Here is a 23,318-nt window from a genome sequence, read left to right as displayed (position 1 = left end):
ACATTTCAGGAAGCAAAGGAAAGTAGAGCTTCATATGCCTGGTTTCAACCACATAGATAATCTGAAGTTATGTCCGTGGGTTACTGCTCACATTTGATTCCTCCTGGTTGGCTTCATGATGCTGTCACCTGGGTACCAATTAGTACACGGACATCTGTCAAGAAGGAACTGAAATCAGGCCGTCGTCTTGGACCAAGGTCACTGCTAAGCTGTATTGAACCTGGTGTTAGAGGCCAAAGATATTGTTTAGTCCAGGAGCTGTATTATATGCAGGAGCTTTATAAGAGGAACTGTACCAGCATTGTTTTTCTTTTTCATTCTTCTCAGAGAAGATAGTGAAAGCCTATCACAAATATTTCAGAATTATGACTACCACGCCTAGCATACAAAGTGCCCATTATAGATTTTTCCATCATGCTGAAACCCATCACTTATATAAAGAAGCTGCTTTTATCACTCTCTGCTGTTTCTCAGAGTCAAATAAATAATGACGAACCATCATCTGGAGGGCAGGGAGTATGCTTACTTGGCTGAAATGGGGGTTTAGAAGGAAAGGACTAGTTGGGGTTGATAATATTCAAACTAACAAGGCCAGGATCAGTAACAGTGGCATTGGAACCTAAGGCAAAAGGGAAAATCAGTAATAGGGACCCTGCTTTTATTTTGATATTTCACTCATGATGCATTTTTCTTGTATTTTGTTTCTATCAAATATGTTAATAAAATATCATTAATTATGGAGTATTTTGGTGCTCCTTAAATTTTGTACCATTTTCATCTTGACTCTACAAACTAACATATGCGGAAAACTCAAAAGGCCTCTGGAAAATTGTAGGGGAAAAAACTCACCACATCGACCGCACATTTCATATAAGTAAACAGTAATCTCAAATTTCATCAAGTACTTGAGATTGTTTAGTGCCGAATATTGAACAGGAAAGTTTTCAGCATTGTTTGGCATCAATTAACAGATTGAGTCACAGCCCACATTTCGTGAGGAGCAGGATAAGGCAGATGGTGGCTGAGCTTCGTGACCTGAGTGGTCTCCTGAATAGGTTTGTCCTTCCTCTTCAGGGCAGAGTCCCCTCACCCACTAGTTCTCATCATTCTTTATGAATGAGAGGGTTTTTTATTATTGCTAATTTAAATAAAGGAGAAGGTTAAAGTCCTGGCAGGAGGGCACATTTGATAAAGATGTAGACTGAATACGCAAAGAAGTGACTGATTTTTTTTTATCTTTATTGTAGATGCAAGATGAAAAAAAATATATGATTTGCATGAAATCTTGCTTGGTCAGACATCTTGCTGTGGAATCAGGATTCAGCCTTGATCAAATTCTGAGCCCCTTTTTTTGATTTTCAAGTTACCACTTTGTTTCTTTGTAGTTGTTTATTTATTCCTAGTGTTCATATGCTCCCACCTTCTAAAAAAAGAGAAAGCCCCCCTGTGGCTAGTTTATCCTTTGGTATTCCTGTAGCTGCCACCTTACTATTGGAAAGCCAAACAAATCTAGTTTATTTTGTTTAAAATTATACATGAATTGAAATCTTTAATAGATTTTTCTCACCTAAATCCCTTTATGAAAACTAAGTAGATGCATCCGGATGAATTCAGTTAAAAGAAGTATTATTTGATGCTTATCAAGGATGCTGCACTTCTTACTCTTTTTAAAATTGATTTCCTGAATGATTTTAACATTATATATTTTCTCTTTTCTTCTAGCTTTATGTGCAAATGAATTCCTGTCTGACACATTGTCATTATCAGCAAAAGTGTCAGCATGTATATGCATTGGTATGTGTGTAAGCATTGTATTTACTCACAATGCCCCTGCTTTTACTAAGCGTAAAAAGTGGATATTCCTATACTTCTTAATTTCCCTTGCTAGATGACACACTCACTACTAATGAACAAGAATCATGACCTAATCATCCTTGTATCTGACCTGGTTTAGTGCCTGCCATGTCATGTTGCTTATGAGGATTTCATCCCAAAAGTGACACCCTGTTGCTACTCTCTCTAGTTTAGGAAGCTTCTAAGAATGGGGCAATTATTTGCCAACCCTGAACCTGGAAAATGATGGCAATAAACAGGAAGAACTTAGGAAGGCTCAAGAAAATGGGACCAGAAAATGCTCTGGTGGGGCTGAGGAGCTTCTCAGAGTTCAGACATAGGCTGGAGGAAATCCAGAGCATGTGAAAGCCAACTCAGTCTGAGACTTCACTGCAGAAGGGCCAGCTCAGCCAGGTCTTCACACACGCTGTGCCCTCATGCACTTGTGTTCCCTCCCCGTCTGCAACACCACCTCAACTTTGAAACTGTTTGTCAAAACACTTCTCAAAGTCCCCTGCTTTCAGAACATTCTTCCTGAAAAGTGACTGTTTACTTATTACTTTCTTATTAAACAGTGCATTTTATTCTCTGTTTCATAAAGGATTGCACCTGACTGTGTTCAGTTCATGCTTTCTCTGTAATCTTCTTCCATTTCATGTTTTGTCTCCTTCATGAGATTGTAATGTCCTGGTGGAGATAGCATATCATAAATTCTCTTCTGTACTCTCCACAGTGCCTTGGCAATCCTGAAAGTACGTAAAATTTAAGTAGGTGTGGCACTCAATTAATTTTAAGTTTATTGTTTTTCTTTTGCACTGAAATTGCTACCTAGCAGTTGGTAAAGCACTCCCACTGTTTCCTGTTTATGGTTGTTCTCTGCTGGCATTTCATTTCGATAGTGAATAATTTCACTTGTTTTTGCTCACTTCGTCCTCTGTAGTGTGTTGCAAACCACCAGGAGGTCTTCCTCGTGGGTTCCAGTATATTTTAGGTCAAGCTTCTGTGCATATTCAAGAGCAACAAATAATAAGGTTCAAGGAATAGAGTCATGAAATTCTCCAATCCTCTGTCCACATATTAAAGAAAGATCTTTCCACAACGGTTACAGCTAGTTCAGGCTTGCTTTCTTCATCCCTCCTGCATAGGTTCAGGTTTTTCTATTATCTAAAATATTGAATTTGCTAACTTTGGTGTTGATGGACTCCACTGAAGGGAAACTCAATGACCTTGATGTAATCTTGCTTTCAACTACAAAACATTCTTCTTCAGTAACCACCTGGCTTCACATCCCTTTTCTTTTTTTTTTTTAATTTAATCTTGGTGTTTATGTGTAGACATGTATGTCTGTCCATTCATGCTGTGCCCTTGCCCCCATGTCCACTCACCACAAAAAAGAGATCAGGAAAGATGGCCTCTATCGATGAGCTCTTCAGTCGCTTTCTTAAATTATATTTTGAAAAGTATTCTGTTATTTCTCATGGGTTTGTTTTTAGGAATCTTGCCTCTATAGCAATATGCCCATTGATCTGCCAGTCTGTATTCAGAGTTGAACCTGATTTAGGTTGGTAATTAGATATGAATTAGACTACATGCCCCCAAACAGCAACTGGTTTCCTGACTTGTAATGCTGCTGCAGACACCCACGGGTATTCATTAAATGTTAATTAATAATGGTATGCTGAGTTGAATTGACTTGTGGATTCTGGCTGATTGCTCTTCAATTTAAAATTATGAGCTACACAGCATCAATCTATCAGCAGGCAGGATCAAATTTTAATTTATTGCATGTGTCTAGAAAATGGCAGAGCTTTAGGAATTCAAAGAAGTAGATATTTGTGCTAGATATGAAAGATAATACATAACAAAAAATGAATACAATGTAGAAGGTCTGACAGCTTTTTCAGGGGCTTTTTCTTGCCTTTGTTTCTCTTTAATTATAAGAAGTTCTCATTTGAACTCAGTTATCCAACAATCATTTAAAGTCCAGGTGGCTTTTTCAGTTTTTAGCATATTTGTGGCTAAGTGGATAATTATGAGAACTTGAAACATTCTGTATTGTTCCTGCCCAATTGTTCAGTCCTCTGAGTGGACATTATACTTCTCTTTGCTAAGGACACTCACTATTTTTTAATGTTTTGGAAGTTGTTGCAGATTATTTTGAGAAGTAGAAAGGAATTCTTGAAATATTTTAAGTTTTTTTTTAGCTTTATGATGGTTCTCTAAGATGGTTCTCATTTGGAGTTCCCACTGTGGCTCAGCAGGTTCTGAACCTGACGAGTACCCATGAGGATTCAGGTTCCATCCCTGGCCTCACTCAGTGGATGAAGGATCTGGCTTTGCTGTGAGTTGTGGTATAGGTCGAAGACGTGGCTCCAGATCTGGCAGTGTTGTGGCTGTGGTGTAGGCCAGCAGCTGCAGTTCCCTTTCAACCCCTGGCCTGGCAACTTCCATATGCCACAGGTGCAGCCCTGAAAAGAAAAAAAAAAAAAGATGGCTCTCATTTGTTGTAAGTGATTTTTAAATAAGACTCCATATTTATGTTTCCAGATGGCAAAGGGTTATGAAAAGTCATAGTTTTAAGGAAGAATTTTAGATTTTCATCCATTTGCTTACTCAATATTATCTAAAATTATAAAATTAACTTTTTAAAAAGCCCAAGAAAACACTTCTATAATAATTTTTATATAACTAATCAGATTGATTCCAATTTGAAATAAAAAGAAAGAAGTTTAGTCTTCTGGTAAGATGGATTTAATGTATTTCTGAGCATTAAAATTAATCTGTGTCCATTAAGGATTTTTTTCTTAAATTATTTATGGGGAGTGCTTTTTGTTAGACATTCCTCAATACTATAGTTATTAGTATTGTATATCTATACTCTATTTAAATTAATATTCCATTAATTAAAGATTAGAAGGCTAGCATTTTCTGAGTCTTCAATTGTAGTTCCATTTTTCTTATTTATATATAAATCTAGAGAGTTATATTTTGTGATTAGAAAATAGCTTTTATTTGTTTTTGGTTAAAGCTCAGTAAACATGTATTTGACGAATTAGATTTCTCTAAAATATTTAAACATTTTCTATACACTAATTGAAATCCCTGAATCTTTTTAAACTGTATATTTAATTCTCATTAGCACTTCCATCACCTTCCAGGGCAGACATAGAGACTGGCCAAAATCTCTCCAAGTAGGTCACGAGTTGCTTGGCAACCTATTATGTTCAAGCCTTTAGACATCATAAATATCCTTCTGCCCACACATACTCTGTTTGGTTTCAAACTATCTTTTCACCAACTGATTTGCACTGAAGTGATACTACTTCTTTTTATAATAAAATTTCCTATCTGACTTATTAATCCTCATTGTATGGTCATTGTGATATTGAAAGTTGAAGGACTAACTTATCATAAGTAGTGAAATATTTTAATTCCAGAAAATTTGAAAGGAAACTCAGCTTTTTGAGATGGGTAAGACTGAACTGAGACATCTTGTCTACAAGAAGTTATGTTTTAAGGATCAAATGATCTGTAATGGACCCCAATGCAGTTATTTGTATGTTATTCATGTGTGTTTATTTTTAAAGAAAGTACCCTAAACATGTGTTCATATCACCAGTATGAGAACTAAAGAGAGAAGGTTGGCATTGCATAGTGCTTCTGACAGTGTTAACCATTCTCAACTTGGATTAAGAAGCAGATGTGGCATAGTATTCTTCATAGGAACTTCTATGTCTGAAGTCAATTTGGGAGCCTTCTGACCCTACTCCTTCTGCAGGCTCTTGGAATTAATTGTAATTAGAATGGGTCAGTTAGGTGAGACCCTTTAGCCCAGACATGGGATGAGGAATTAACAGTGTGACTATGGGGACTCTTTTCCACATTTATGGAGGAAATAGCTTACACTTGAGGAAATCATAGGGTTAGTATCTAATATGATTACATCAAGCAAGTTAGGAAAATATTCCTAAGTATCCTTACTTCTGAAACACCAATAATCCTGCCAGTTTAGGTTTTTGACACATTATACGAGTGAGCGCTCTGTGAAGTAGTGTGCTTTTACCTGAAAGGCCTGGTTTAAATTCCAGATCCCTAAGACGAATTTTATGTCTTACCTTCCCAAAAATCTATACATGAAAGCTCATGAAACTCAGAAAATTCATGAACTATGGGAAACAAAACACAGTGTACACTTGAGTTGTTCTGATTGCAAAGTTAATTTTAATTGCTTAAGAGAGAACAAAATTAAACCTAAATCAGAGTTCTTCTTAATTTTACCACAACAATTACTCGCTGCCATTTGTTGAGCGGAATAACTCAATTTTGAGCTATGTATCATAGCGTTTTATTTTAAAACATCAATTTTTTTCTATATACCAAAACACACTTTATATAACTGCTGCCATGTAAAATTGGGTAATTAGCATCTGTGGCAATTAAAACTAATAGTGTATAAAGAAAATTATTCCAATTAGATGAAGTTGCCAGAAATTTCCCATTGTGCAGACACCTAAAACTTGTGTTCAAATAAAGCTAGTAAAATTGAACTTTTAAAAAAATGATTCATCAATTTAAGATGAATTAAGTCCTTTCTTAGGTTGCCCCTAGACAGAGCTGTGAAGAAACAGCAGCTTGATGTGACTCGTTCTTCTTTCAATGATCCTCTTCTAAATGTTTTACGTATTTTGAAAGTAATAACCTTTGGAGGAAATCAATTATATTAATGGTCAAGCCTTATTAAAGATACTGAGGAGGGTGGGAAACTTTGAGCCCAACTTTAAAGAAATACAGATGAGTCTTTAACCCTCCATTCTGCTACATCCTCAATTTTTCCCTCTCCAGTGAAGAATTCCCATGAGAATATAATATTCTGTAATGTTTCTCCTCTTAAGTCCCCTTGTCCTCACAAACCCCCTACCCGCCCCTTACTGCCCCTCATTCTCTGCCCCCCTACACATGAAAATGCCTGGAAAAGTTGTTCAGACTGGCTGTTTCCTTTTCTCTCTTCCACAATCTCAGGAACACATTCCAGTGATGATTTTATTTGTGCTGCCCTGGTTGATCTTTCAAGGTCACCAATAATCTCCGTGTCGCCTAATCCTATGGCTCCTGCTTCCCCTACCTTATTGATCTGTATCGAGTCCTCATTTGCTTTAACCCCCCAACAGCATTTGACTCATCTGATCACTTTGACTCATCTAATCACTTTCTTTACCCCGTCCCTCTTGCTTCCCTTCGCACCTTCTCAGTTCCACATTGCAGATTCCTTTTATTTTCTCAATCTCTAAAAGTCGGCGCTCCCTTGAACTTCTTGTGCTCTAGTCTAGCTACAGTATTCCCTGGGGGTTTCATCAAGGTCTGTGTCTTTATATACTGTCATGTTGGTGACTTCCAAATCTATGCTTTCAGTGTAGACGTCAGCCCTGTACTCCAGCCTTTGTCTTGTTTGCTGCTATATCCTCACCACTTCGAAGAGTGACGGGCACAATACAGGGGCTCCATAAGTATGCATTGAATAAAGGAATGAACGTTCTGCTTTACTTCTCAGGGTTATTGTAGAAACCAGATAAAACAAGCGATACGAAAGTAACTTACCCTACAATTGCCAACTGATATTATTATTAATCTTGCTATTTGCGCCATTCCAAAACAGCAAAAGGAGTGGGATATGAGAGGATTTTTTAAATGTATTTCAGCAGTCTAATCTAGATCGTCCAAAATGGCATGTCTACCCAGAGTCAGTGCCCTATTTCATTCATGAAACTCTCAGCATCAAGAAAAGAGGGATGATGAATCTGTATTCAAGTACAAAAATAAATGCTGTAACATTTGCTCTGATAGAAGTATGGTATCTTTAATGCATGAGGCCCACAAATTTGTTAGACTCAGTAATCCCAGCTTGAATGACATGTCCTTGCAAAACTAGTTGCAGAGTGTTAATCATTTACAATGCAAAGAAGCAATTAGATAAGTTATATGATTCATAGATTCAAAGCCTAGTACTTTCTGGCTGAGTGGCTGTCAGTGAAAGAATAAGAAATAAGATGTGGATACAAGTTAATAGGATGAGTGTGGTTGAAACACTCAAGTTCTAAAATGATAGCCTCCGCCTGTTATAACAACTTCTCTTACACGTTATTGGTTCTCCAACTTTATGATGCATTTGAATCTTCCGACAGGCGTCTTAAAGCACATGTGACCTGGTTCTCCCACCGTGGTTTCTGATTCAGCTGGGTTTGGGCCCAAGCATTTACATTTCTAACAAGTTCTCCTTTCTTCCTTTCCTCTTGGACACATACCACGGTTTCATCTCATACTGAAAATGCCACAGTAAAATGTTTCTTGCTATGTTTATATGGAATATAAAGTTCAGTGTAACTCCAAGACGTTTCTCCAAAATTTGCCAATATTCCCCAGTATTAAGGTCATCATTTATAGTTTTAAGGGACCTCCTGAGTAAAAAATGCTTTTAATGTTAGATCCGTTCAAGTCAACAGACTGTCTGCCTTGCTTCTTTAACTGGGAATGGCATTCCATGTGCTGCAGGTTGTAGATGATGTCATTAGGACTTGCTTTCATTCGTGACTTCCATCTGTATCATCACGGCGGGTGTGACACTGATCTGAACGTACAGGTCATTTCTTCCAGCTGCCTTCCTTCTATAAGATGTTAAATTCATTGATCTCCTGAACCAAACCAAGCTAAGTTAGAAGACATGAATTCTGGATACCCTGGCTCTTCCAAGGAAATGTTGTACTTTTATTTCTCAGAAGTTTTAATCAGAAATATTTAATTAGATGCTGAGAAAGCAGTGACTAGGTTCTAGGCCTCTACCATAGGTGAAAGTCAAAATAGACTGTTGGATTTAAACTGAGATCCTGTTGGCCACTCAGTGCGATCTGGGAAACAACTATATTCAAAATGTAATAAATCATATCTTCTTTACAGTTAACGTGCTCAATACAAATAGATTTTTTGAAAACATAAGTCTGAGAAATGTGAAAAATTAGTGGAAATATAAACTATGCCTATTTAAGGCTCAAACTTTTTCATTAATCATTTAAATTAAATGTATTACAATTGTCCTTTTAAAACCATGACAAATATGAAAATCAATATTTACTTGAAAGATGAATCAGTAGTTACTTTCCTATAAAAAGACTTTTCTTAAAAAAAACAAATATATTCAGAATGCTTTTCCAAAAGTAAGCTACTTTCCTGCATTTTTAAAGGATTCAAATTATCGGTATTTAATTTATTAAAAATTTTAGGGTCAAAGTGATGATTCATGGCAATAACAGTAACAGCAGAGCATCCCATGTCCCAACACGATACAGAATATTTTATGGTATTATTCCTCCAACTAATTCACAGCAATGTTATAAGGCAAGTACACTTATCACCGTCACTTTAAACAGAGGGACCGCACAGCTAGTCAATGAGTGATATGAACTTGAGGAGTCTGGCTTCACTGTCCTAACTATTAACCACTTTTCAGTACCTCTTTATAAGCACATATTTGTTTTTGCATCTCGATCCAGGTAGCAGTTTGCTCTAATAGTCACATATTTGGATATGTCTTATGGTGAAGTTTGCAGAAAGGCAATCAGAAATAATTTGTAGAGTACAGAATTTTTAGGTTAGTGCTTTCTATATCTGTAGCTGTGTAAACAGATTCCCAATAAATCATTTCTAAATTTAATTATTAGAAATCTACCATAATTAATAAATGCCAATCAATCTATGATCGCTTAATAAATGTCTACTTACAGCTACTTTCAGATTAAACATAATCTTGCTCTATATTATAGGAGGATTCCTTCTTGTAAAGAGATTGTGCCCTAGTAAGGGGTATGAGAAATACATAAAACAGCATAATAAAGTATTCATAAAATTAAAAGGCAGCTTTAATATTATTAAAATGTAAGACTACATCTAGTAATGTGTTTGTTGTGTACTGACTACAAACTACAAACAGAATGATGGTTACAGCCACTGGCCTTTAATTAATTCTCATTTTCTGGTTTAAGGGGTTTTAAAATTTTTTAAATCTCATTAAAGATTAATGCAACTTTTCTGTTGACACATTGCACTGAAATTTTGCTGCTGTGATATTTGTGAAATTAACCTTTGAGGGAGAAATACTTGGAAAAAACTTGATTAGCAAAGCATATACCAAAACTCATAATTTTCATTTAACAATATCTCTATAATACACAAAACAATATGAAAAAAAGTAAATGCGATATTGAATAAGGCCCATTTGTTTTCTGGCCTTATTTTGTAAATTATGTGCTGTTTTATTACTTTTGTTGTTGTTTTTAAGCGGTGATAGTATCCATAGAAACTTATAATTTGTTGCTTGTACTTCATATAATAACATTGGTTGTTTTCCAAGTAGCCGTCTCCATAAAAGGGAAGAAATGTTTTTATATCTCAGTAATATTCCACTGATATGCTTCAGCATTGACTTCATATCTTACAGGTTATCATTAGAGGTCTTCTCCTAATAAAGACTCAAACTAAGCTTTGAAGAAAGTAATAATTAAAAAATTAAGACCTTGCAGTTGCATGGTAAAAATTAATAGCCCTACTTAGAACATTGAAATATTTTCTGTAAGCCCTAATTACACAGATAGTACAGTAGGTCTCGATTGGCCTGATTTGTAAGTGGGAAAGAGGAAACGGTTTGCCCTTGAAATTATTAGCAGTTTCAGAGGTGTTCACCGAAATGCCCTAACGTGTATATCATGAACTTTGCTTGAAACCAAACCCGGATGTTCGTGACCACAGTTTCCCTTCTGCAACTTGTCTTAAAGTCTAAGTACAAACCAATAATTCATTGTATAGCTTTAAATGTTTGTTTATTTGCGATGATACACATGTAATACCTCACTTCTGATTTATTATTATTATTATTATTGACAATTTACAACTGTTTTTCTCCAAGGAGAAAAAAAAAAAGATCTACCTTGGTGACTTTTTTGGGGAAATTTCCACACAATAAATTCAATAAAGTATTTCTTTAAATATATTCTTTAAGGAAGATAGCAGTCCCTTTCACTGAGAAAGTCCTAGTTATTTGACTAGCCTGTACTCTGAGCAATGCTGGGCTCCTGACCCAAATCTTTCTGCGGGAATGTATTCAGGGATGTATTTAGGGAAAAAGGAAGAAGAGGTTATAGGTATATCAGTGAGAATTCAAAATCAAACAATGTTTTTTTTGTTTGTTTGTTTTTTGTCTTTTTTTGGGCTGCACCCACAGCATATGGAGGTTCCCAGGCTAGGGGGCAAATCAGAGCTGTAGCCACCAGCCTACACCACAGCCATAGCAACTCAGGATCCGAGCTGCGTCTGCGACCTACAACACAGTTCACGGCAACACCGGATTCTTAACCCGCTGAGCAAGGCCAGTGATCAAACCCTCAACCTCATGGTTCCTAGTCGGATTCGTTAACCACTGAGTCACAACAGGAACTCCCAAAATCAAACAATGTTAAGAAGCACTTAGTGGAGTTCCCGTTGTGGCACAGTGGTTAACGAATCCGACTAGGAACCATGAGGTTGCGAGTTCGATCCCTGCCCTTGCTCAGCGGGTTAACGATCCAGCGTTGCCGTGAGCTGTGGTGTAGGTCGCAGATGCGGTTCGGATCCTGCGTTGCTGTGGCTGTGGTGTAGGCTGGCGGCTACAGCTCCAATTAGACTCCTAGCCTGGGAAACTCCACATGCCTCGGGAGCGGCCCAAGAAATGGCAAAAAGACAAAAAAAAAAAAAAAACGAAGCACTTAGTGAGATGAGTGGTGATTACCCTCCAGCTCACCTTGGTTTTTTATGGATTAGTGCTTTCATAACCATGCAATTCTTATCATTCTTTTCAATTTTATATATTCCAAAACAACATGTGGTTGAACATCTGGAAAATACAGAAAAATGTGAAAGGAGAGCAAAAAAACTTCTAATCCTGGCAGTCACAGACAATCATTGTTAAAATTACTGTGTATTTCAATCTAAGATCTTGGAGTTCCACTGTGGTTCAGCAGTAATGAACCTGATTAGTTTCCATGAGGATGCAGGTTCAATCCCTGGTCTTGCTCAGTGAGTTAAGGATCTTGCATTGCCCTGAGCCGTCTGTAGGCTCAGATCTGGCGTTGCTGTGGTTGTGGAGCAGGCCAGTGGCTATAGCTCCTATTTGACTCCTAGCCTAGGAGCTTTCATATGCCGCAGGAAGAGCCCTAAAAAGACAGAACAAATTTAAAAATTTTAAAAATCATAAGATCTTATTTGTCTGTCTTTCTACCTCTAGAGATAATATTATTTGTAATTTTTATATTTCCTTGTATATAATAAAATGAATATTAATACCTTGTATATAATGAAAACATATTAATAAGTATTCTTCAAAATCCTGTTTTAGGGACTGCAGCATAAGGCATATTATCCATACTGCTATAAGCACTGAGCGTTTTGTTGGCGTACCGTCTCCAATATTTCCTCTTAATACTTGAAAATTATTTGCAAAGTTTTTCATTCAAAATACCATCTTTTGTTTGGAGTTTTCTTATGGCCCAGCGGGTTAAGGCTCCAGTGTTGTCACTGCAGTGACTTGGGTTGCTACTGTGGCCTGGGTTCGATCCCTGGCCTGGGAACTTCCCCATGCCACAGGAATGGCCCCCCATGATTTATCTTTTTATTTTATAATTATAAGAGGAGTTGAAATTTTCACATGGTCAATATTTGTATTTCTTTTTTGAATTAACTGTGCATCTACTTGAATGTAGATTTTTTTAAACCTATTTTTAAATTTCACATTAAGCTTTTCCTTAATCTACTAAGTTCACTAGGCTTTTCTTCACCTACTTTTGAAATTTTGTGCAAGTTAATCGTGGCAAGTATTTTATTTCAGAGAATTTATTTTATTTCTGGGAGGGAAACAATTCACATCAAATGCAAACACATAGACGATCCCAGTGAAAGGTGGATGCTTTCACGTATTTTCAGTTACATGTGAACAGGTAAAATTGAATGATGTGACCTACTTGGTTAACTTGAAATCACAAGCACGCGAAGTGTTAACACTAGCACTAAAGCATTGCTGCTAACGCAAGGCAACATCTAAAAGGTGTGTACAATTGACTTTAATATGTGTTCTTCAAAATGTGTGCAAATTCACCATCATGATAGTATTACACAATCAAAATAAAAAGTAAGCTTGCATAGATAGTTATGTTGAAGCAGAATTTAAGAATGGACAGTGTGTACTGGTTATACCCTGTACGTCTGTATATGCACATGTGCGTGGATTGAGATGACCGTGACTACGATGCTTTCAATCCCGTGATAATTACATCCCAGGCTGCTTTTTAAAATTTCACCTTTTGAGAGAACTTCAGATTCACCAATAGTTAAATGGAACATTAAGCCCCATGAAGGATTCATAAACAGAGTGAAACTTGATCTGCATGGTTGAAAGTCAAAATTAAATTCATACATTGATCACATCATACATTTAATGTATCGTCTTTGAAACTCTTCAATGGGAAGGCACAGTGCCAGGCCCTTAGAATTAAAGGATTATGAATTAGAACAGACAGCATCTCCAGTTAGAAATCATATAACTTTAGTACAGAGAATTCAATGCATGGCTGTATAGATATCTCTAATTGTTGTAATCACGTTCTTAGCAATCAGTCTTTTATTTCCACCGAGATTTGAGATTCGTAGAAAAAGTTTTTCTAAACCTTCTCCCCCTCTTGCTAATTCACTGAGGAATCAAGATCTATATCCATGGGTGCAATTTCATATCCCTGATTGGCAGTCAAAATGAGATTCGGGGTCAGACACACAGCATCATTTTTAGAGAGAGAGAATCAAATGAAAAGTCAGGGGATAATGGCCAGTTGTATTTATCATCCTCTTTGTCCCCTGCTTTTAGGCAGAAACACACTCCAGAGGCTGTCACTCACTCTCATTACTAGGGCTGTTTCTGCTGAGGCTGGGAGGGACACAGCAGGATATTGCTGTCTGAATTGCTAAGCATCCTCCAGGGAAGGACAATAATTAAAATATTCTGATTTCAAAATGGTAATTTTTCATAAGTGGATCAGAATACAGAATAAATTTTTAGCACTGTGCCACGCCAAATGAAGCATCTTTTTAATTTGTCATTTAATTCTTTCTTCCACTTATATGTGATATAGTCATGCATGTACATATTAATGTGTAGCAAATTTCCATACATGTACAATGGACAATTTTAATGTGCATTGTTATGTATAAAAGAAAGATAGTCTATTAAAGAATTCCCATGTATGAATATTATTAACTAATTTTTCCCTACTTAACTAGCACACTAGACTAGTTGTATATCTCTGAGGTCAAATTTAATGTAATACGTCCTTTTTGCATTTGTAGGTGTAGGAAGCAGTTAAATCAGACCGAATTAATATTTACAGAATTCTCTTTTAGCCAAACACGGTGCTAGCATTTTAATTTACTTTTTCATTTAATTCTCACCAAAATTTACTGTATAGGGATTATTATTTCTAAAGCCTGACTAAAGATCTTGAGTTTCCAATATTTTATGATTTCCCAGAAGTCATACAGCTAATATAAAAGGGATTGTGATTTCGGCTCAGTTTTCTCTGACTTCCTGAACCTATGCTTTTTCAGGTACACGTTGTTTCAAGTGGTAATTGACCTAGGATGGACCTAGAGGGGCGAGAGGGTCATTGTTTCCCTAATAGTGGGATGTTCTCTTTAATGTGAGAAGGCTCATCTTGTTTATTCAAGAGGTTTGTAAATATTAGGAAACTGATTTGATGTGGTCCCTAGCCCTCCCCACCCCAAGTCCAGTTGTACTGATATATAAAACACTACTGCTGGTTGTTCACATGGTTGGCTTCAAGGTATTGCCCTTCTCTGACCTCCACCTGTTGTATGAATTTATACCAATGCTAGGAGAGTTGTATTTCTCAGCCTAGGGTGTGTGTATGAAATTCTGAGGTCACAAATGCAAATGGCTAGAGTTTTCAATGTTGTGACTGAGGTTGGGTGTGACAGAAGAGGGAGTGGGGAGACCCATTGTACATGGAAGGGTGCGAGCTCCTTATAAGGTGTTTGTTTTTGAGCCCCCTCAGTGGCAAGGTGCCGGACCGGGCTCTCAGAGCGGAAGGGTTATGACTTAGAACAGATGGCATCTGCCATGGCCTTAAAAAGAAACAAACAACTACCATGTCTTCAACAAACGAAACAGTTGGAAGTGAGTTAACCCAACCCAAAGCTGCAAGGTTACCGCACCGGGTGAACATCAACTGTTCATAAATTGTTTGAGCACCTTAGAAGTTGCTATAATACTGAAATATTATCAGAATTCAATTAAGTACTTAATGGTCTGTTTTCTTCATGATTCCTCTGCGAACAACCCTAATTCTGTTCAAAGAGAGTCAAGCAGAGCAGTCACTGATACTTGTCCACAGACAAACCCCTTTAAACGTAAAAATGCTTGAAGACCTCCAGCATTATGTCAAAGTTGATATTAGAGATTATAGGGATTTTCAAAGGTGTAAGTTGGTTTGGGGGGTGGGAGGCGGGGGAGTAGGAGATGCTGCCAAGCTTGGAAGCACTGCTAGGATTTCCTAAAGCTCACCTGTGAGGCGAGGGCCCTCTAGGTGTTGATCTGGCCACTGCGACGGGCCAGGCTCATGCCTTCTTCTGTTTTTCCCAAGTGGCTTGTCTCCCTTTTCTGGAACTCCCACGCTCAGCCTTGATGAGCCGCTGGCCTCACTGTGTGAGCAGAGTCAGACGGTTCCCACTTGCTTCGGCCGGCAACTCCGGCTCTGTGGCCCACTCCTCCATCCTTCACGTGCCTTTTGCTCTTTTTCCCTATCCAGCAGCGCAGTGTGAATAGATTGGATTATGAGTTAATGCAGGCCTATGGATTGTTGCTAGGACCAAAGAACAGCTAGGCTTTGTTTGGGGAATGACTTTTGTTTGCTGGCTTTCTCCTGGAGACAGAGGAGCCTTTCCTTTTTAAGCAGACGTTTTCTTTCCCCCCATGCTGAAACCATGGTAAACATTTCCGATTCCTTGGGTGGAACCTAGTGCGAGCTGCGTTAGGTACGGTCTCTACCGCAGAGATCCCCTCGGAGGCTGCTGACGGGCCGTCTTCCACGGAGCACACACTCAGGCGTTACTGTTTGCTGCTGCTGTTACAGGAGGCAATCGGGAGCGAATGACGGCAAATCATGAGAGCTACCTCCTTATGGCGAGCAGCCAGAATGATATGGAAGACTGGGTCAGGTCCATCCGCCGAGTCATATGGGGGCCATTTGGAGGAGGTGAGTGTATTTTAAAATCGCAGAAAAACAGAAAGGTAGGCCAACCCTGTTCATCTTTCCCCCCCGCCAGTGTCACTGTCAGCTCCTACCTCCAGATGGATGAAGGTTGAAAGAAAGAGTAAACTATGCCTTTACTTTTAGACACACGTCTAAGCAACTCCTAGAAGTTTGCTTTAGGTCAAATGTCATGAATAACCAACCTTCGTCCATGAGTGTTTTGAATTAGAAAAAGGGGTAATATTTTTTCAATTAATTTATTATTTTTAAATGCTTTTTATGTTTTCCGTTATAGTTGGTTTGAATATTTTTCTTTTATTTTGGATTTTTCCATTTTATTAATAATACATAGTTATGCGCCTGATACCATAAATACAGATAAGTTAATAACAGGTAGATGTGGAGCAAAAAAAACATTTTGACTATTCATTTTGGAAGAGATTTCAGCACCTAGATGCTCGGTGGAATCAAAGATGAGTAGCAAAGCATTGGGTGACAATCTGCTGATTATCAGATTAAAAAGAAGAACCCTTACGACTAGGAAAATAGTTGGATTTGAGAGTTTTTTTAGTATTACTTAATGCAGTGTAGAGAATGAATCATGTGAAGAATAAGCTATGTGGTGCTGTGGATAGAACTGAAAGGAGGAAGGAAGGATAAAAGACGTGAACTTTTATATCAAGGAATATAAAATAGGATGATATAAATAGAAAAAACATTTAAAGAAAAATTCAATAAATGGAGCCAAATAAATAAGGACCTCAACATAGCCCATCTGTAACCAACCTGTATTTCCAAGAACTTAAAACCTAATTGTTTCATGTGGCTGTAGCTATAATCAATGGTATGAAATCAAATTCGTGTTTAGGAAAGCAATCACAATGTTCGTATTTATTTTGTGTTCTCTTTTGTGTGTTGTCAGCATCCCGATTTCGGAAGTGATTTTTTCTTTTCCTCTTAACGTATTAGATGCTTCTTTGACCGATCACCTTACATTTTAGAATAACGTCAAAAGCTTCGTTTGAAAATTTGAAAAGTGTTAAAATAGTAAAGATGCCTGGAGGACACGTTGCTCTTTTACGAAAGCAGTGATTCGTGTCTGGATGCTGCTCTTTAGCCGGATCTCCTCTGGGTGGAGGGAGAGGTTCGTACCCAGGGTAACCATTCCTCCCAGTCTGCCTGATACCTCAGGCTAATTATTGATGGTGCTACTTTTCCCTCTCACAGTGTCCTAGTTTGAGTGACAACTTACATGGTCGGCCTGTTCATACTATAGAATGTCTAATAAGTGGGCTGAGATCCCAACCCGGTGCCTTACAGAGGATTCCTCGTGATTATGCGTCAGCGACCCATACTCAACAGCTAGAGGTCTGCTGTTAGCTTCAGGGTCAAGGACTTATGGGGAAGCCCAAGGGGATGCCTTTCAAAGTTCTTGTTCTTTCGGAAGACCACCTTTCCCCTCTGTTAGCAGATTTCTGAGTTCAGGAGGATTCTCCATATCTGCTAAAAGTGATCTTTTCTTTCCATCAAGTGTGCTATTTTCCTTCTTTCTTCCTCTTCCATGTGTCCTTTTCTCGAGGAAAATGAATGAGATTCAGTTCACGTCACCAAATCAGTGGCCACAAGAAATCCTGTCAGCCCAGGGATATCACAAGAGATCTCAGTGGGACCGGGCAAGGACTATATATTAATCTGCAAATTTATGAACCTGGAAGGGATGCTCTAGTAGTTGATTGGTTTATATGCTTTATCTTACAGAATATGCTTCAGGGATTTCCCAAATGCCTGATTCAGATTTACTTTTAAAGAGATATAGTTTAGCATAGAGCGCTTAAACTAGAAACAATGCTCTAAAGAATAAATCTTCTGCCCTCTGTGTTTAATTGAAGAGTGTTATAGGGTTGCAAGGCATGCTCTTAAAGTACTCCTTCAATTTGCAAGAAATCCTTTGTGGTTCATCTGAACATTAGAATCTTCTAATGTTATTGCAGATTGAATGCTGGTCCTGACGGGAGATTGCAAACATTGCCCATAATCTGGTGTTTCAACTATTTGTATTAATATAGCCTCTCTATACTTGATTGAATTTTAAAGAAATTTGAGTTGTAAACAATAAATACGTATGACTGAAAAACCTTTTATTTATCTTAGGTATTAGGGTTCCACTTAACATTTCATTGAAAATGTTTTTTACCCCTTAAGAATATTTTAAAAGAGCTCTATTAGTTCAACCTCACATTTTGTAGATGAGCCCATCAAGACTTGAGAGAAAGAGGATTTGCCAAGTGTCACCCTGTGAGTAACATAAGCAGGAAGAAAACCGTGTCTTCTGACTTGTGAGCTTCTTCCTGCTCCTGAGGGTTAGAGTTAGGGTTAGGGTTAGGGTTAGGGGTTAGGGTTAGGGTTAGGGTGTGATAGAAGTGTGATCTATTACTTCTACTGTGAGAGTGAAAAACCCACAATTACAAGTCTATGCCTTATTGATACTCTGTTCTTCAGTATAGGAAAAAAAAAAAAAAAGCTTTTAAAAGTGTGATAAGTAGAATATAGTTGAGTCCTTCAAAATATCTAAATACCATCAAGAAAGTGAAAAACAGCCCATAAATGGAATTATTTCCAGATCATTTGTCTGATTTTAGACTTGTATCCAGAATATATAAATAACTCCTACAACTCAAAAATAAAGACAAATCAAAATATTGACCCAATTAGAATCAATTAAAAAATGGACAAAGAATCTGACTGAACATTTCTGCAAGGAAAATAGACAAATGGCCGATAAACACATGAAAAGATGCTCAGTGTTACCAGTCATCAGGCAAACACAAATCCCACACACAATGAGATGCCAGTTTAGGCACACCAGGATTGCTACAATCAAAAAGCGCAGTGATAACAAGCAGTGGGGAGGATGTGGAGAAATCAAAACCCACCTGTACTGCTGATGGAAATGTAAACTGTAACAGCTTCAGAAAACAGTCTGGCAAGTCTTCAAATGATTAAACATAGAGTTACCATATGACCCCAAATTTGCACTCCTAGGAATGTATCCAGGGGAAGTGAAAAATGCTATGTCCACACAGAAAATTGTACATCAATATTTATAGCAGCACTATTCCTAATAATCAAAAAAGGGCCACACCCAAATGTCCCTCAATGGACAAAGGGATAAACAATCATACAATGGATTATTCACCCATAAAAAGAGTGAGGTCAGACACAGGCTACACGGGAATGAACCTTGAAAACAGTATGCTAGGTGGAAGACACAGTCACAAAAGACCACATATATATTGTTCTATTTATACGATAGTACAGAACAGAGAACTCTATAGCAACAGAAAGTAGATTAACAGTTGCTTAGGGCTGGGGTAGGGGAATAAGGGTTTCAGAAGGGGATGATAGCCAAATCATAATGAGATCTCTTTTTTAGAGGAAGAAGTGGTCTAAAATTAACTGATACCGGTTGCATATATCTGAGTATGCTAAAAACTATCACGAAAAACGATTGACTTGTGTACTTTAAACAGGAGATTTCTATGCGATGTGAAGTACAGCTCGGTAAAGCTGTTAAAAAATTCCTGAGTCACCATAATTGCTTTCCATAAGAGAATGCATTTCCCCTTCCTGTCTGAGTCATGGAATCTGAGACTGTTACTTCTCAATAATGAACTGTTGGTGTCCAGCCTCCTTCCCACTGCTCAAAGATTGTTGTGGTCACTGAAGAAATGGCATCTGTAGAGACCTATCACCCTGATTTGTCAAGTTCTGTATACCCCCTTTGGGTGCATTTTAAATGTGTTTATTACAGAGCAGGAGCTTCATCTGTCTATATTGCAGTTTTACAACCTGTGCTTTTAAATAGCTAAAGTTTTTCATGAGGCACTGAAGCTAATCTTTGTTCAGGTCGTTTATACACGTAAAATAGTCCCTCTTTACCATTTCAGCATGAGACATTTGAGTAAAATATGGCAGATAGCTGAAGAGTCCGCCTATCTTTTCAATATGTAGAAATTAAAGTGTCAGGTGAGAATCATTAAATACAGAACTTGGATATTTCTTTTTATGAAACAAGGCAAACGTACAACAAATACTCAGATAAAGGAAGGGAATCAGTGGAAATGCAGAAAGTAGACATCCTCTCTTACCAACCGAGACTGATAACCAATTTCAGTATTGACTCTAGATACCTCAACTTTTGTTATCTGCTTAACCTGCACCCCCATAAACAGTCGCTTCCCTGTTACTAATGCTGAGAAGCATATGGTTTCTGCTTAAAAGTCCGATCCAAAAGTTGGTATGTCCAAAGATGTGTTTAACTTTGGAAGAGTTCAGGGGTTTGTTTTGGTTATGTTTGCCTCTTTGGCTGGGTTTCTTTTTGACTGTTTTTGAAGCAATGGATGTGGAAGTACCCAGCCTAGGATCTGGGCAGTGAGAATTCCTTCACCGTCCATCAGCTCTAAGTGTAGAGCCCAACCTTAGCTGCGAACAAAACCAGGTCCTTCCTGCGTCTTTCCTCCTCCTATGCAAAGAGTTGAGTCAGAGACTTATCAAGGCAGTAAAAACACTAAATGGGAATAATCCTCGTGATGAATAATTAGCATGTGGGCAAGCAGGGGTTAATTAAGAGGCCGTGCATTCTTGCCTCTGACACAGACCACGGTGTGATCTTGGATAAGTGGAATTACCACCCTCACCTTTGGTTTTCTTACTTGTGAAATAAGACCACTGGACAAAATTGTTTTCGCTAAGATTCATTCCAGCTCCAGAGTCCTGGGATTACACGTGTTCCTTTCATACCAGGGCTCAGGTGAGTCGGCCAAGGAGCCTCGCATCCAGCACCACCGTGTCTTGGTAGCACTGAGTGATACCTCGTGGTGTCTTATTTTCCTAGCAGCACGCTGTGACACAGAAAGTAAAAACAATGTTTGAACCATGAGGCAGACATAATTCATAATGATTCCCTCAGTGACAAAATGTTGCGCATCTGGACATGCTAGTCAGAGTGATGATGTTTCTAGGGGAGTATCTCTTGCACGCTCTTCACAGGTTTTCCAACGCTGCTCCTGCAGAGTTTGGTTAGGAAGGTACCCAGAGGCCTTGGGGGGTCAGTTGGGGTTAAAGCACTAGCATTCCAGATCTGCTCATGGAACAGCCAGGTGGATGAATGATTAACCCAGGGAGTAAATTGTTCAGTGAGTGGGACAGATTGGCTTGGTAGACATGGGGGCTGGGGTGCCTGCAAGAGCAGGGGAGATAATTGAAAACAGGACTGGTTTTGCAGCCATAGCCAGAAAAATATATGTGAATGCAAAGGTATAAACGCACACACCCATGAGTTAACTTGTTTTGTGGTTATACCAGCAGATGCTTTGTGGCTAAAATTTGGACTCTATTTCTATTTCACACACACACACATAAATCCAAAGACACACATGTTTTAATGATATGCACATTTAAATCAGCACTCACAAATAGCTACAACTGCAAAGTATCTCCAAAAAAAAAAAAAAAAGAATAAATGCAGAAAGGAAGGGGTCAAAAGTTGACCCCCTCGGGCTTGGTTTGGGGCTCTTTGGTTTCTGGAGTGGCTGAGGCAGCCAGCTGGAAAGGTGGCTTACAAGACAAGAGCAGGCAGCCGAGTCAACACAAAGTCAAAGGAAGAAGCGAGGGGTTTGGGGTGCGCTGGGCCGCGTGGCACGCCGCCCCCCACCCCCCACACACTGTTGTGACTGCACCTGCTGCATGTGACCGCGGGCACTGAAGGCTGCCGCAGCCACAGCGTGGTGACGAGGCAGCTGCAGCCCTGCCAGCGCCCGCCCAGCTCTCATTGAGAAAAGGGGGAGCCGGCGCGGGACGAGGGGGGAGGAGAAGCTCCCCGCAGAGCAGCCCCACCGCGGATCCGAGGAGCCTCCTGGAACGCGCAGCCGACTGACTGTTGTGACGTGGCGATTCCCTCGGGAGCCCCGGGAGTTGGAAGACGGCAGGGAGCAGCCCGCAGAGAGCAGCACAGGATGGGGGGTGCAACCCATGGAACAGGGGAGTTCTCTGCAAAGAATTTAGCAGGCACCGAAGTGCTCTCTGGAGAAGGTGCCAGGATTTGCCTGTCCTTTTACTCAGAGGAAAGGAGCCAGCAAGGACGAGTCTGAAGTAGCCCTGGGGCCTTTGGTCATTGTTCCTCCTTCCCCCTGCTCAGGGCTATTTGCTGACCTTTGCAGAGGAATCTCAGTCCCTCCCAGTTCCAGCTGAGAAGACAGTTCTTAATAAGAATAATAAAAAAAAAATCCTGCTGTTTGAATGGGAGGCGCAGCTTGCTTGCTGAGGTTCCTTTGGCTGTGACATTTTGGAATGTCTGCAAAAACTTAAAAAAAAAAAAAAAAAACAAACCTTAAAAACTCCCTGGATTAGTCAAGAGAAAAGGAAGTTTTTGCTAAAAAGAAGTAAGTGAGAGGTGATCACTTAACCCTGATCCGGGACCTGGAGAATCCAAATCTTCAAGTTCTAAGAACCAGCACTTCAAACCCAACAAATAGACTAACATGGGAAGGAGTGCCTGTGGGGTACCGATGCCATGCAGAGGCAGGGTTTAAACGAAGCCTGAAACTGGTTCGGAACTTCGGGCCGTATGATGCCTGAAGACCGAAATCCCGGGGGGCGCCCCTCAGGTGCTTTGGCGGCAAGTCCTTTCATTGCTAAAACTACATACAGAAGAATCAAACGGTGTTTTAGTTTTCGGAAAGGTAGGTGGATGATGTGTTCATGTCCTTTTCAAAAGTGTACATGTGTCGTCTGGTGCGCTGAGGTCAGTTTATGCTCAGATAAAGTAGAGATTTGGAAACGAAGCGTGGCTTCTATGTGCGTTTGCTTGTCTGTACTTATTTCTCCAGGCTCGTATTGATCTGTTTACTACTGTCTGAGAAGGGGCCAGGTAGGTGGGGCTTAAAGAAGGGTGGTCCTATAGGACACCCTGGCAGCTGGAGACCAAGAAAGCTGGCCTGACTGTGCTGAGAGGAGGGGCCAGGGCTACCCGGGGCTGTTCCCAGACCCCAGCCAAGCAGCCATGTCGTTCCACCTTGAAATCCCTTCTCTGTGCTCCGATCGCATCCGGGTGGTTCCTGCTGCCTGAGCTTGTCGCTCCTCTCCTACTGAGAA

The 23,318-nt window shown here is 39.1% G+C and overlaps 1 protein-coding gene across 45 annotated transcripts in view; it reads left to right on the top strand.

The window, feature by feature from the left end:
• ARHGAP24 (Rho GTPase activating protein 24) overlaps nucleotides 1–23,318 on the top strand; it is an 826,886-nt gene that overhangs the window by 741,209 nt on the left and 62,359 nt on the right. For 28 of the 45 annotated variants that reach the window (XM_084973621.1, XM_084973625.1, XM_084973614.1 and 25 more), the window contains one exon: nucleotides 16,047–16,169. The exons of 16 other annotated variants lie outside the window; for them this stretch is intronic. In XM_084973621.1, coding sequence (XP_084829747.1) covers nucleotides 16,047–16,169 — 123 coding nt within the window. Of the gene's footprint in view, nucleotides 1–16,046; nucleotides 16,170–22,048; nucleotides 22,907–23,318 lie in introns of those variants that run through there. One more of the 45 variants, XM_021100786.2, reaches the window with a different exon arrangement.

This window comes from Sus scrofa, chromosome 8, assembly GCF_054392235.1.
Source record: "Sus scrofa isolate SSC_HxYL_T2T_F1_AM1 chromosome 8, Sscrofa_HxYL_maternal_Yorkshire_Landrace_v2.0, whole genome shotgun sequence".
NCBI classification, from domain to species: Eukaryota; Metazoa; Chordata; class Mammalia; order Artiodactyla; family Suidae; genus Sus; species Sus scrofa.
The sequence above is the reverse complement of the archived record's forward strand: the minus strand, read 5'-3'. Positions and strand labels throughout refer to the sequence as shown.